Raw genomic sequence first — 15,377 nt, 5'->3', positions numbered from 1 at the left:
ATCCTAAGTTAGACTGGGTTTGGTGAAATTAATGGCACGTTGTACAGCAGTTTAAGGTTGACTGGCACCTCCCACCAAGGAAAATATACAATACGGGGAGACTGTCAACATTGGAGCTTAGTTCAGTTGGTAGAGCACCAGCCATTATTCAAAGTCTTTTTGTCTGTGTTCACCACAAAGTTTAATTTTAAATTTACACAGTCAGTTTCGTTTGTGGTTTATTCGTTGGTAATAACAATAATAAGAAGAAGAATTGTCAATCTGTGTCCTTTGTTGTTTGCAGCTTGCTTTATTGGAACAATGGATGACAAATATTGTTTGCAACACAACATACGTCAATCGAGAACGCTATGAGTAACTCCGTGGAACAATAACTGAAAAACCCAGATGGTTTAGAATGAAGGCTTGCAAACGTCATCCTAATCATTGGTCCACTCGTTCCCATCTTGTTTATCTTATGTCATTTGTTGGTTTCCTTATTGGACAAGCAATCAATATATTTGATAATGTGATACCAGTTTAATTAAGACTCTCTCAAAGCCTAATCAATTGACTCAGCCATTTCCAAAGGGCAAGATGGTCTTGTACTACACTTAAATCAATTACCCCACCATGTCTTTGGTGTAAATGCAGAAGCTTGATGGATCTGTTGTGTGGTTATTGTACATTGACAATGACTGATAAACGTCTGTAAATTAACATTACTTTGGTCCTACAGTATTAGGCTGTAAGTGTTATGCATGAAGTAATTCCATAATAGTACTTAACATTAGTAATACCCATGGTACTACGTTTCTAAGTGCTACAGTATTTATCCTGCAAGGACTGCAGAACTACATTTTGAAGTCTGCGACCTACGTGTATTCCTTTACAAAGCACCATGTTATGGTTTACAATATAAACTAAATAGTTTAAAGAGACAGTCCAAACATTACCTATTGACAATTTGATTTAAATTGTTATCAAAAAGAAAATGGAAATCAGTTTGAAAAATAGTTCAACTTCAAACATGATTTTCTCTCAAAACACAGAATTTTGGTTGTAAAGCACATTCAACTTCCCTTCTTGAAAACGGAAACAACTTGGAGGACATTTCATGCTTAACAAATTGATTTCTTGAAGAAGAAAAAAAAAACTGTTAAAAATGTTACTAATTTAATTTATTATTTTGATTTTGGCTGTACAAATTCTCTGGTGCGAGTGGCAAATTTCTCTAATTATTCATAACAGATTCAATTAACATGAAATTTTAAGCTTTATTTTGCCAAACTTTTTTACTTTTTTTCTATCAGTAGTGATTTGAAAATGTTTATAACACCAATAGTCGACTCATGCCCCCACCCCCTCCCTTTCAGACCTACAACCATGCTTCCCAGTTATGTTTCAAGCGCTCAAATTGTCCAATCATGCGCATGCCGTCCCTAAGATGTCATATCACTCAAAAATAGTCTCAAAACAACTCTTCAAGGGGAAGAAGAGGTGATGTTTCTCCCACAAATCAGACAGCGCCTTTAGGGCTCAGTTTGAGAGGAAGTCTTAAGAAAGTCTTAAAGATTCCTCTAGCCTTCTTCTTGCATGACACCTTTAGATCCTCTCAAGGCACTTACGAGCTGATCAGAATGTTATTTCTTTGCACCCGATAAACAAGCTAAATCCCTGCAGATTAACGGCGGAATCCTAGATAAGTAGTACCTATCAATTTAAACCACAGGGGATTAAACTTGGCCAGCAAATATTAAGTTTCCCTTTTTCTAAATGGGCAATTTTTTGCAAGGGGAAGTATGGTCATCTCAATATACGTACTACAACATTTAGAGTAGGAGTTGCTTACACTGCATGCGAAGGATGTCTCGTTCATACAGTTTAAAACATGGTGAATTTAATTTGTGAATCATGGCATTCTTTAATATCGCATACAGTCCTGATGCACAGTACATGTACAGGGTCTGTGACTGTTCTCTGTTGTGACACCACTATGTTTCCACAGCCCTTGCTAATACAAATGTATGCTAGATATGGTTTAGAGTTGGCTTCTAGGTTAAGAGCATCAAATGCAATTTCTGGTGGTTAAGTCATCGGAGTGTGGGTTCAAACCTCGTCATGACATGTGGGTCTTGAGCAAGATACTTTACTGCTTGAATACATGTACATGATTCTCTCCAACCTTTAAATAAGTACCTGCGAGTGTAGCGGTTGATAATGTGTCTGGAATAGCTTTCTGAGCACACGGCAGCTCTGGCTATGTAGTTTTCAGGGAGCTGAGAAAGATTAAAGGAATGTTGTTGGCCCAATGACCAGAGCATTAATGTAAAGCGCATTGAGATGTTATTGTAAAATACACTTAGTTTATTATTAATAAGGGTTTATGGTTAGGGTTTAGGGTTCAGAGATATGGTACCATGACGCCAGCAGTACGATGCTCTGAAGCAGGCTAAGTCAGTGCAGTAATAAAGTGCATTTTAACGAAAAGGCTTAGTGCTCATAATTGGAAATACTTTTGATGGCCTATTTTATTACTTAAGTATTTTTTTTCTTCAAATAAAATCTTTAATGACATTTTAATACTTAATTTTGAATAGAAGTATTATGTGAAGCCATTGCATAACCATGAGCAGGTAGTTTTATAGCCTTTTATGGATTTTTTTCTTCTGTTTTGTAGAGTGAAAAGGTTGCCGCACAGGCTTTTAACACGATTTTAATACCAAGTTAAACCCTTAAATAGTATAGTACCTTGCTCTTAAGCCCTGGTTTGACTTTTATTTCCACTTCCATCTCCTGATCATCTAAGCTCATCAGTCTAGTAGTCAAACGAAAAAGTTATTTTTAGATTAAGAATCCCCTCGTATTCCAAAACTTGTTCCGTGGTAGTTGATAGTAAAACAAGTTTCTACAAGAATCTTCTAGACAGCAAGTCACATGGTGTTACCACAAAGTATAAAACAAGGAAGGTAGGGGTAGCACTTGCAACAGATGGAGTAGTTGTTTATGTAATTAATTGGTCGCTTAGTAGAATACAGTAAAACAAGTTTCTACAAAAATCTTCTAGACAGCAAGTCACATGGTGTTACCACTAAGTATGACAAGGAAGGTAGTGGTAGCACTTGCATCAGATGGAGTAGTTGTTTATGTTATTAATTAGTCGTTAAGCGCTATCACTATCTTACTTGTTTTAGCTGTCCGACTAACACTGCTATATTTTTAGTGTTATCTGCCACAAAGTATAGCGCTTTGCACAAATACTAAAAGTAGAAGCTCAGTAACTCGTACAACATGTCAGGCAATGGAGGTAGACAAGCGTAATGTCCAAGTTTGATGTTTACTTGCGTGTACTGACAATGGCTTTACAATGTACTACTGCGGTTTGGCGCGCCGATGCGGGGATCCCCAGGGAGTGGTTGAATGTTTGTCTGACATATAGGTGTTGTCAAACAGGCTTTCCTAATCCTTACCCTGTTAATATATATATATATATAGCAGGTGTGAAAGTGGGTCCCACAGACACCACAGTAATCCGTCATGTTTTCAAATGTTCATCAAAAATGTATGATTTAGTAACTATAGCGACAGTTTATTTCATGTGCATTTATTATGCTAAAAAGCATACATTGTCAAACAGGAAGATTAGACAATTCTTGGTCTTTGATGGGACACATCTTTATGGTTGTCTTGGTAACTCATTCTTACAGGGATAAGACTCAATGATTTTTCCGTTGGGAAATTGAAATCCTGATGAGACATTTTTCATGAGGCACTGATGGGCCTTCATATAACTTCAGACTTGGTGCTAGTGAGTCTTTCTTAAAGAGGGGCTCCAAGGACAAAACGGGGTGTGGGTTTGGGATGTACTCATTTCCAATAGATAGAGTCTCTATGAAAATGTAGAAAAAAGTTACAAGTCTCTAACCTCGCGCTAAAATGGTGTAAAATGCCACTGTATTAGATACCATAAAAGTACAATTTTCATTTCAAATACAAACAATTTTGATGACGCTACATGTCAAATACATAGTCAGTACCTTTTGTTTTGCTGAGAGTTTTAGTTCATTTCAAAACTTCTTCTTAACTTCTTAACATGTATGATACTATTTCAATCAAAACGACATGGCTAAACCAAGACTGAACATCTGTCTAGCAAGATGTCTGGAAGAGCAGCTGCACTTTCTGTCATTTGTTGATTTCTATATTTATTTTCCTTCTCTTCATCAAGTGTGTTTGCAAGACAGACAGTATTCATTCATCCCAATGACTCTCTGCGTAGGATGGTTTTTGGGTCGTCTGCACAAACAGACTCATCACAATCTAGTCACAAGACGGTGATCGATAAATCCAGCCTGGGCAATCATTAGACACACGTCAGACAGGCCGTCGTTAACTCTTTCTAAGAATGTTCTGATGACCATGTGGGCAGGGGGAAAAGATGGAAAAGACAGCATCAGACCTGAAAAATTAGTCCTGCATCAGCGCGTTTGATTTTAAAGGGTGTGTGGATACATCAGTAAGCGTTCACAACTTATACCTTAAGTTGGACCCTTGCCTTGGAGGATAGCCCTCCTTGGAAAATTTGGGTACTTTTTCAAAATGTCCATAGATTTACATTAAACTTACAGGGTTTGAAGATAATGATAATGGAAAGCTTCCCTTCAAATATTACTAACTGAGGTGCTGTAGTTTTTGAAAAATGAGTAAAAGATTGTCATGAAAATACGTTTGTAATTGATTAAAATAATTTACGTCTCATGAGACGAAAACTATTTTCATGACACTGTTTTACTCATTTCCCAAAAACTACAGCACCTCATCGCGTAATATTTTCAGGGAAGCTTTCTGCTGTCATTATCTTCAAACTGTGTAAGTTTAGTGTAAATCTGTGGACATTGTGTTTTTTGTCCCACAAAAGTTACATAGATTCTTTAAAACAGAGTTTGAGGGAACTCAAAAGGGAGACTTTTATGAGACCCCGGGGAGCTCTGTGCCCCACCAAGTGACCATGGGTTCGGAGTCTGGGTAGGGTGACCAGGCATGCTGGAAATATTTCTATATAAATGAAATGCTGTGTTTTGATGAAAAGAGTAAACCAATTAGTTTTGATCCACAAGTCTGACTATGATGTTTGAAAACAACTATGGGAGTTGTTAATCATTGTTCTTGTGACTCTGCTTTATGTCCACAGGAGTAACAAGTGTGGAAACTGGTCTTTGACATGTTTGACGAGTATTAATGTTGGCCTTGTGCTGAGAGTGGTAAAGAGAAGACTAGGTCCCTCTTGTGGTCACTCACAGTCTATTAGGGGGATAGACAGGCTCTATAGTGACCTTATTGCCAGTCCATTGTGGATTCTGTTTGTTTTCTTGAAAACTTGAAACCAATTTTAGGGAAATGTCTGTTATTGAAATAGTCAAAAGAAAAACATAAACGCAACGATCTCAAAAACTTTCCCTTTAACTCTCTTTTTGAATTTCAACTTAACTCTGAATGTGAAGTACAGTATACCTGCAACACTAGTAGGCAGATATTGACCGACCATGCCATCAAAGAAATCAATAGGGGCTGAATATATTTAACCTTCTCTGACCTCGAACTAAGAAAGATGGATCTCAGATCAATAGAAGCATCTCAATGAAGCCGGTTACACAGACTAGGAAGTTATAAAACTAACCTGTCAGGCTGGGGGAAAATTTTCATCAGGCTGTTTACGGGGTTGAAGCATTCTGTAGAAACAAAAGAGGGACAATAGGGGGTCTCTGAGTGCTGGTGTTTATACACTGCAGATGTGTTTTTGTAGTGTTATTAAAACCGAGAAATATAACTAAAAGGGACAATCCACAGCGCCTAAAATTGGCCCCCGGATAGACCTGAAATTTAGCCCCTAAAATTTGCCCCTGGACAGCCCCTAAAATTGACCCCTGGATAGCCCTATAATTGGCCCCTGGATAGCCCCTAAAATTGGCCCCTGGATAGCCCTTAAATTTACCACTGGACAGCCCCTAAAATTGACCCCTGGATAGCCCTATAATTGGCCCCTGGATAGCCCCTAAAATTGGCCCCTGGATAGCCCTTAAATTTGCCACTGGACAGCCCCTAAAATTGACCCCTGGATAGCCCTATAATTGGCCCCTGGATAGCCCCTAAAATTGGCCCCTGGATAGCCCTTAAATTTGCCACTGGACAGCCCCTAAAATTGACCCCTGGATAGCCCTATAATTGGCCCCTGGATAGCCCTACAATTGGCCCCTGGATAGCCCTAAAATTGACCCCTGGATAGCCCTTTAAATTACCCCCAGTCACTGCTGCAGAAGTTGGCCCCAGGACAACCCCTGACACTGACTCCCAGACACAGTGATGATTTAATTATATTGCTTTGGTTGTGGCTTTTTGGTACCCCCTGTTTCCTTAATCATGTGATTTTCTTAAGGAAGTGTCCCTTTAAAAGGAACGTTGGTTTCCCTTCTACAAGAATCAAATTCCAAGCATGACCTGTTTTTAGTCTCTTTTGTGATTTTAAGAACGACAACATTTTCATTCTTGCCCTGTGAATATTGAATTGATTCCTCAGCAAAGTACATGTTGAAAAGGACAGCTGAGAATTGCGGGGCAGATCAAACGATTACAGCCGAGCACGTTTTACCTTGAATTTCTTTTACAACATTTGATTCTCTACACAGTAGCAGTTTCTTTTTTTTATTTTATAGAAAACTCAAATAAACAAGATGAGGGTATGTAGTCCTAATCTGCTATGGTGGTGTTGTTTTTGTCTCTTCCACAGGAATTGTTTATTGACTTGGTGACTTGCGTGTCATCTAGTCACTCCTCAACCGATGTGCAACTATCCTCATTTTCAGAATAAGGAGTAGGAGAGGCCACCAGAGGGAGGGGTTGGGTTGAAGAAGAATAATCTCATCTTCCAATTGCAAAGACATTCCCAGCTTCCCGAAGTCTGTCTTAGAATTCAAAGTTGTCTCATTGGACATTCCAGTCAGCAGAAGAAGACAAGATACAAACATTAAGAGTACATCCAGACAAGGTCTTGGTTAGATCTTTGTTAGCTTGTGACAGATCATGGGCTTTCCAAGTGAACCGTAATTTAAGGAAAGGAGAAGTTAATGAGTTGGAACGAAAGCAATCTTGACAAGCAGAAACATTAATTATCCGATAGCAGCTGGGACAAATTTTTCACACCATTAAGAAAGTTATCAACAAGTTCAGCCATCAGAAGAAGTTTTCAATTTTTGAGTGGGACGCATAAATTTGCATAAATGCATAGTAAGTACAGATACGATGACTCCCCCCCTCCTATGAGCAGTGCAAGAACTCCAATCAGTCGGAAGGATATTATCACTTATCAACACGAACCCAGCAAACGGACGTTTTACCTCAGTAAGAAAACACGACATGGGTTCATGGTTTTTTCCATGGCAGTACTGACGTTTGCACTGCTCGCCTGGTACTATGTCACCCAACATGGACGCATGTCTGTGGTGTCTATCGGACCGATGTACTTTGATCCGATCGGGTCGAAGCTCCAGCTTAGAGATGCTGAAGACAATATCATTTTCAAGGATAAGTTAGGGATAGGCTTGCCATTAGGAGTGAAGCCAGTGGATTGCATGAGGGAAAACAAAGATGTGAATACCGTGTGTATACAATGGATGAACGTAACGCTGCATGATGAGACGCCGGTCGTGGAGATGGTCATCGAATATGTGTCCCAATCAAATGATATTAAGTGTGTCAATGTAGAATGGACTGCTTTGAGACTTGATTTCAGTCCGCAGGATTGTTTCATACTGAATGATTCACACTGGTACGGGGGAAGCGAGGTCTACTACCAACACTGGTTGCTGGAGAATTTACGCATTCCCATGCAGCCATACGTTTCAAGGGACATCAGTGTGGAGAAGGATGCTTTTGGTTCGGTCCTGGAGCGGTACTGGTTATCATCCCGCGGTGTAGCAGTCGTCGTTGATAAAGACACTCCTCTACATGTGTCCATCAACCAAAAACAGATGAAGAACGAGGTGTGCTTAAAAGGAGAGTATACCAATTCACCATATAGACATCCCAATAGGAAGTATGCATATGCTCCTCTACACTACACCGTGTGCACTGGGCAGAATGTTAAAAAAGTACATGACTACGTTCTCCAGAATTATTTTAAGAAACCACCGTACGAGCCAGATGAACGAATGTTTAGATATCCAATATGGTCAACGTGGGCGAGATACAAAAAGAACGTTAACCAGTCGGCTGTCCTAAAATACGCTCAGGAGATTCAGAAATACGGATTTCCGAACAGCCAGATAGAAATTGGTGATATGTACATGTCTTTTCACGGCGAGGCAGATTTTGCGCGAGCGAAATTCCCAAATGCCACGCAGATGATCCGGGAGCTGCATACCATGGGATTCCGTGTCACGGTGTGGTCCAATCCCTTTGCTAATATTGACTCACCGACATTCCACGAAGGTGTGAAAAACAACTATTGGATGAACGGACCTGGCGAGCGTGTTCCTGCCTTAATGAAATGGTGGAATGGTGTTGCCGCCATTTTGGATGTCTCCAATGAACAAGCGACTGAATGGTTTATCAACCGCTCGAGGGAGATGCAACGTGAATATGGCGTTGACTCCTTCAAGTTTGACGGAGGGGAAGTCTCTTACGTCCCACGCTGCTACAACGCGTCTGTTTCATTCCATGATCCAAACTTGTACTGTACTAAGTTCGTTGAGACTGTTGCTAAGATCAATCGGCAGGTTGAGGTCCGCTGTGCCCATCAAACTCAACATCAACCCATTTTTGTACGAATGATGGACAAGGATCCAACATGGAATTATAACAATGGGCTGTTAACAATGATCCCTACAGCCCTCTTGATGGGTGTCTTAGGGTACCCCTTTATTCTACCCTACATGATCGGTGATAGCGGCTTCACAGACAATGACTTCCATAATATAAACAAACCTGAGAGAGAACTGTACATCCGATGGATGGAGCTAACTGCTTACTTGCCTGCGATGCAGTTTTCTATAGCGCCCTGGCAGTATGATGAAGAAGTTGTCAACATCTCAAGAGAAATGGTGCGAATTCATGAGGAAGTGTACAACAAGTTGGTGCGCCCTCTGTTGGCTGATGCAATAACAAAAGGTGAGTTTTGCTTACAGTATTAAACAGACTAAGACTGAATATAGGCCGTAGCGTCTGTTGCCCCTTGTCCAGCGTTTAAGGCTCAATACCCAACCCAATTTCATAGCTGCTATCTGCTACAATATAACTAAGCACCAACAAAATTATGCTTACAAGATTAAGGTTACAAGCCAACATAGCATGTCACAAGTGCAATGTGACGTGTATCCTGCTTACCCTTTGCTAAGCAGAACATTTATACCATCATGATAAAATAAAAATAAAAAACTGCATTTACAGGGATCTCAGGCCTGAGGCCAGGCCTGGTCTGGCACCTGGTCTGGCACACTGCAAAAAACTGCACACCCTAGAAAATTGTTTTTGGGAGTGTCACACGAAAGGTTTTTCGAAATAAGATTTTTTTCTTATATTAAGAATACAATTTTAAGCAGTGTGTTTCTCAACTAAATAATGTTTGTTTTCGTGACCAAATACTATTTTACTTATATACACCAGGTTTCACATCTACCATCTGTTCATATATTGTCAAGTGTTAAAGTGTAGTTTTTGATTCTGTTGATTATAAAAACAAGGCAAATGAGATCAATCTTCTTGCTAAATTTCTGTAAATTGTGTAGAAATTATTTTCTCATTTTAATTCTGGTTTGTTTAGAAAATGCTGATGTAGTAACATTTTGTAGCCGCTGAGCCCTGTATATTACTATTACTAGGGTTGATATTGTAAACAGAATTATATATTTGTTTTTAGGGGGAGGGTAGAAGTAAGTGTGCACATCAAATAGGAACAATAAATCATTGATTAAAAATATATTTCTTATCGTTACATTTAGGCTATCCCATCATCAGGCCCCTCTGGTGGATCGCCCCTTCAGATGAGACGGCTCTTTCCATCGACTCAGAGTTCCTTATTGGTGATACGTTCCTCGTGGCGCCAGTCTTGAAGAAACATGCTTTAGAAAGAGACATTTACCTACCGCAGGGATTGTGGAAAGAAAGCTTGGACCAACAGAGACTACTGAAAGGACCGGTATGGCTGAGGAACTATGCAGTAAGGCTTCATGAAGTCGCTACCTTCACGATCACTGAATCTACTCCATAAAATCACTACGCTCACGATCACCAAGGAGATAAACAAGAACAATTAAGAAGAGGGTACAGCATTGAAAACTACTCACGGAATCTACTTGCTGTGAATAATATTTGGATTTATAAAAAACACAAATAGTAAAAGTATACAAGACACTTTGACTTATAAAAACAAATACTGGGTAAAAGCAAACAAACATTAAAAAAGGCACGGCCAGCCATAATTTCAAAAGAAATTCAAGTCAATTGGGATGGTTATTTAGGGTCTTTGGCTTCTCTTGAAGCAAAGCAGAACAAGAAACAAAGGTGAGCTGTTTCTTAGGTTTATAAGAACAAGAAACAAAGGTGTGCTGTTTCTTAGGTTTATAAGAGGGTTTTGTTTTAGCAACCCAGACCACAAACATCTTTCTGACAGAAAAATCCACTGACTGAAATAATTTCAGAGGGCTATGCCAAAACGGATTGGTAATCAAAATTTTTTTAAACTAAATAGTTATCTTGAAAAATCAATTTTCTCCACCTATACAGCCTTTATTTACTTCCAAGTTGATAATTTCCTGTTACTAAAACTTTATAAACTTGTTGGATTGGTAAGCTGCAACATTTGACAGTTTCAATTGAATTCTGTAGACACTTAGGTAGTTTGTAAAATCTGCAGAAACCTAGCCTAACCAAATCACGGTTTTGGTTTTGTTGGGAATGCTTATTCGACGCGGCTGAATCAAAACTTAAACAAGCTTGTTCCAGGTGGCCAGAAGGGCCTCTTGGGAAGAACAGAGAACAATTATTTTAAATAAAGTATATTGTTTTTAAAGCGAATTATAAAGCCACCACATTGTTATTCACGAAACCCATTTATTTATTGTAATGTTTGAAGTCTTTGTAGAATTTATTGCAATATGTCTGTCAAAGAAAATTTATATATAAAAATATGAAGTTCAAGTTTTTCGCACTTTGTGATTAATAGTTTAAAATCAAGATGTCGTAACCAAATTTAATAAAATTTAAGATGAAAAGTTGCTTAATATTCAGCACTGGTTTCCCTTTTTTCAAAAATAATTTTTTAAAGCTTTCACCGAGGCTTACCGGTATTAAATGGTGCAGATTTTACACAATTTTATCAATTGTTTTAATTTTACTTATGTAAATACTTACGTATTTTTTATGTGCCTTTATTCAGTCATCATAAATCAACAAGTTTTCTCTTTTAATATAAAGATGTTTTTCTATGCACTTCTTTCTAAACTTGTTTTTTTTTCTCAAGTGCAGATTCAAGAGGAAGTAAATTTGTTTTCCATGTTTAATAATATTTTATATCATCTCTCCAGCTTTACTAAACAAAACAAAACTTCTAACGGGCTTTCAGTTTATTACTAGTATTTATTGGAACAAAAAGTGTACATTTTGTGCATAATTTAAACAATTTCAAACAACGTTTTATTTTTTTTATGAAAATTATTTAGTTGGTGAACTTATTGTATGTTGTTTTTCTTTAATCTTTGACAAAACGCAGTATTGTCTGATTAGAAAAAGTACAAAATGTTGTCTTACTTAAATGAAGAGGCTTGTCAAAAAGTGTTCCAGTTTTAGGTTGAAGAACAAAATAATTTTCCAATTTAAAGGCAGGTATTCTTTTACAATTATCTTCATTTGGTGTATCCCATCATGCGTTAAATAACCTGTGAACATTTTGGTTCAATTGGTAATCGAAGTTGCAAGAAAATAATGAAAGAAAAAACCACTATAGAATTGTTTTCAGATTCCTAAAATGAGAAAGCCTTTCTCACATTCAGATTTTGGGGTGAACAATTTCTTAAACTTCATTACCTCAAAGGGGGTCGTTTCTAACAATGTGTTATAATATCAACGGCTCTCCAGCGCTCTATACCACAATTTTTTAATGATCTTCAAAAAGTATACCCTGTCTTTAAATGTAGAACTGAAAATACTGTAAATCCAACCTATATGGAGTGTAAATTCAACATAACATATTGTGTGTCTGGGCCTAGCAGAGTGTGGGTTCAAGTCCCCGTCTTGACACTTGTGTCCTTGAGCAAGACACTTAACCAATTGTGCTTTGTCCTTTGGGATGAGACATCAAGTTGTTGGTTCCGTGTGTTAAAAATAATGCAAAGTCTAGTACACTTCTTATAATTAAGAGTAGGAGTTTGTCCTGGTGTTTTCTGGCATGTTTCGCTGAAGATTGCACCACAGCACTTTGTAAAAATGGGCACCATCCAATATTTATGATCAAATTATTTTTCCACATTTTTTATTCCTGTTTGTTGGAATTGGCATAAAGAAAGTGTTCTGATAAAATTATGAAGAAATAAAGATCATAAAAATCAAACACCAGTTTCACCACTCTTTTCAATCCTAAAATGATGAATTGTTGCTTATATTAAGCAGAAGTTATTCACAGGTTACTAGTTTTTGTATATCATATATTAATTTTTGGTTTTTACCCATACAATGATGTGTGTAAGCATTGTATACTCAGTACTTTCCCGAGTCCTGTGAAAAACATATCAAGGCCATATTTACTTGGGTGGGATTCGAACCCACAACCCTTTATTATATAGATGTGTTACAAGAATCTCTACTTCCACATCGAGCGTTAAATTCGGCAATGGCCCAGTTGCAAAGTAGTTACAAAATACCAGTAGAGCTAAATGCAGCGATAAGCAGAAGCAGAATCGTTTAGCTGCTTAGCTGCCCAGTGGCCAAATTTTGTAAAGACTGTAAGCACAAAAAAATTGCTAAGCGCAGAAAAATAATTCTTAACAGAAACTTTACCAGCAAAAATGCCACAAAGTTTGCAATGTTGCAACTGGTACTCCACTCATGTTTTGCGTGGCTAAAAAAACTAGCTGAGCAGTATATTTTGCTAAATAGCTTTAAGTCTGAAATTGTGCCCAGTTCAAAAATCTCTGAATGGCTATTAATCTTGCCTTGTCTGATGGTTACAGCTTAGCGGAATGGAATATTGTCAGACACCCTCACAACACTGTATATTATGGGCTTGTATGATCAATACATGTTGCACAATTAGGCGGATTTGTTTTAAAATTTGGCAAGTTGTCATTGTTAAGTTGTATCAAAGCAAATGTGTGTAGCATTAAAATGATGAAATCATTAAAAATGCCTAAATGTAAGCTAAATGATGGACTTTAGCGTGTTCAATTTTTTGCCCCGATTGTCTCTGATATTTCTGTTCTCCCTGGTTTATGGGAAATCAACTTCTGAAAAGCCATCAATTTGATAATTATCACCACATCAAATTCCCTGCCCTGCCCCTCCCCACAATTTAAATGTCTATGATAAAGATTGCCTATAAAGTGAAACCTTGATGAAGAAGTTGACTGTAATATTATGGATCAAGGTGTGCATAGGTGACTGCTCTGTTTCGACATCCCGATCCCGATAGCCCCCTAGTGTGATCTACACCAGTGTTCTCCAATAACAGTGGTACGCTGGCCAAATGCTTATAGTTTTAACAACTGGGGACCAGTCCAAATTCTCTCCAAGTGATCCGGCTAGATAGTTCAGTGATGATACCTTTCAAATTTGTGCACATTTTTCACTAATGCCCTTGTAGCACTGAGCTAACGACCTTAGTTTGTTTGCATTTTAAACTACCATGTTTCCTTAGAAAGCAACCTAAACAAATTTGGACATTTCAGTGAAGTTAACTTTGTCCTTGAACTAAACACCATCCCCACAGACTTTGTACACAAATTTCTTTGTGCAACATCCCATGATCCCCCCTGTTGAAAATTCCCTGTGGAGACAGATTCCTTTTGTCTCTGGGCTTCATTTTCTCTTCACCTTAGTCCATAGTAAATTAAGAGTCAATTCAGGTAAATAGTTGACATAGTTGCTCACGGTCAAAAAATGAATTTTTTTTATACTTTGTGGGTGGAAGGGCCTTGGGGTGCAAGTAAACAAAATTACATTTTCAATTCTATATATAGCCCGTTGCCATGGTTACGGCTCATTTTATTTTTTTGCCATTTTAGGTCGATTTTGGGGTCTGAAAAACTGGTTTTTAGCTCATATTTACAACTCCACCCCACCAAAATGCAATATTAATTCAAAAAAACTTTTATATCACTACAAAGTATCATCCTTGGCCTTCCTTGAACACCAATAACAACCGAAAGGGAACACTTTCACAAAAAGAGGCGCTATTCACAAAACATTGTTTTATGCAATGTCAAGAAATATGATTGGGGCTGGGCCGGGCAAATTGTAAAATTAAGGTCATCAACAGTTCCTGATCAATGTTGGGTAATCCACTAGTGCTAAGGAAAAGCTGCAAGATTGATAGAATTATAACTTTTTAATGTTAGAAATTCAATATGAAGAAAAAACAATTCAAAATGCATTTTAAGGATGATACTTTGTAGTGATGTAAAAGGTTTTATGAAATAATTTTGTTTTTTGGTGGGGTGGAGTTGTAAATATTAACTAAAAAAACAGTTTTTCATTCCCCAATATCGGCCCAAAGTGGCCTAAACACACATGAACTGTTACCATGGCAACGTGTTATATTATGATTTGAAATGTAAATGTTGTTTATTTGGACCCCAAGTCCCTACCATCCTACCATCCACAAAAAAATGAAAAATATTCTTTTTTTTTTTTACCGTGGACACGTATTTCGATATTATGTGAAAAGACCCTTTAGAAGGCATTTTTCATGTTTTTGGGAAAAAAGTCTAGTTTTGAGGCAGTACTGTCACAACAGGATACAATTGCCCAAGTTTTTGACACCAGATATTGAAAGACCACTGTTGGCCCTAATCACAGCCGAAAGGGAAACTTTCTGAGACCCCTGGTAAGTTGACATTTTGGGGTCCAAAAATAGGGTAAAAATGTTGATTTTGCAAGTTCTAAAAACATACTGTAATGCATAATGCAAAAATAGCACAAGGGTGTTATTTAAAGCAATAAAACATTTTCTCAAGGAAGGCCAAGGATGATACTTTGTAGTGATATTAAAGGTTTTTTGAAATAATGTTGCATTTTGGTTGGGTGGAGTTGTAAATATGAGCTAAAACCAGTTTTTCAGACCCCAAAATCGGCCTAAAATGGCCAAAAAACAAAATGAGCCGTAACCATGGCAACGGGCTATATATAGAATTGAA

At 37.9% G+C, this 15,377-nt stretch overlaps 1 protein-coding gene across 1 annotated transcript in view; it reads left to right on the top strand.

Annotated features, from left to right (window-relative positions):
• The window catches only part of LOC139942107 (myogenesis-regulating glycosidase-like), a 47,148-nt gene extending 33,771 nt beyond the window's left edge, over positions 1–13,377 (top strand). The window contains exons 4-5 of the mRNA XM_071938807.1: positions 6,764–9,141; positions 9,972–13,377. Coding sequence (XP_071794908.1) covers positions 7,254–9,141; positions 9,972–10,240 — 2,157 coding nt within the window. The 5' untranslated portion in view covers positions 6,764–7,253 and the 3' untranslated portion in view covers positions 10,241–13,377. The remainder of the gene's footprint in view (positions 1–6,763; positions 9,142–9,971) is intronic.
• Positions 13,378–15,377: the final 2,000 nt, after the last annotated feature.

The sequence above is a fragment of the Asterias amurensis genome, chromosome 9, assembly GCF_032118995.1.
Source record: "Asterias amurensis chromosome 9, ASM3211899v1".
Classification (NCBI taxonomy): domain Eukaryota; kingdom Metazoa; phylum Echinodermata; class Asteroidea; order Forcipulatida; family Asteriidae; genus Asterias; species Asterias amurensis.
The sequence above is the reverse complement of the archived record's forward strand: the minus strand, read 5'-3'. Positions and strand labels throughout refer to the sequence as shown.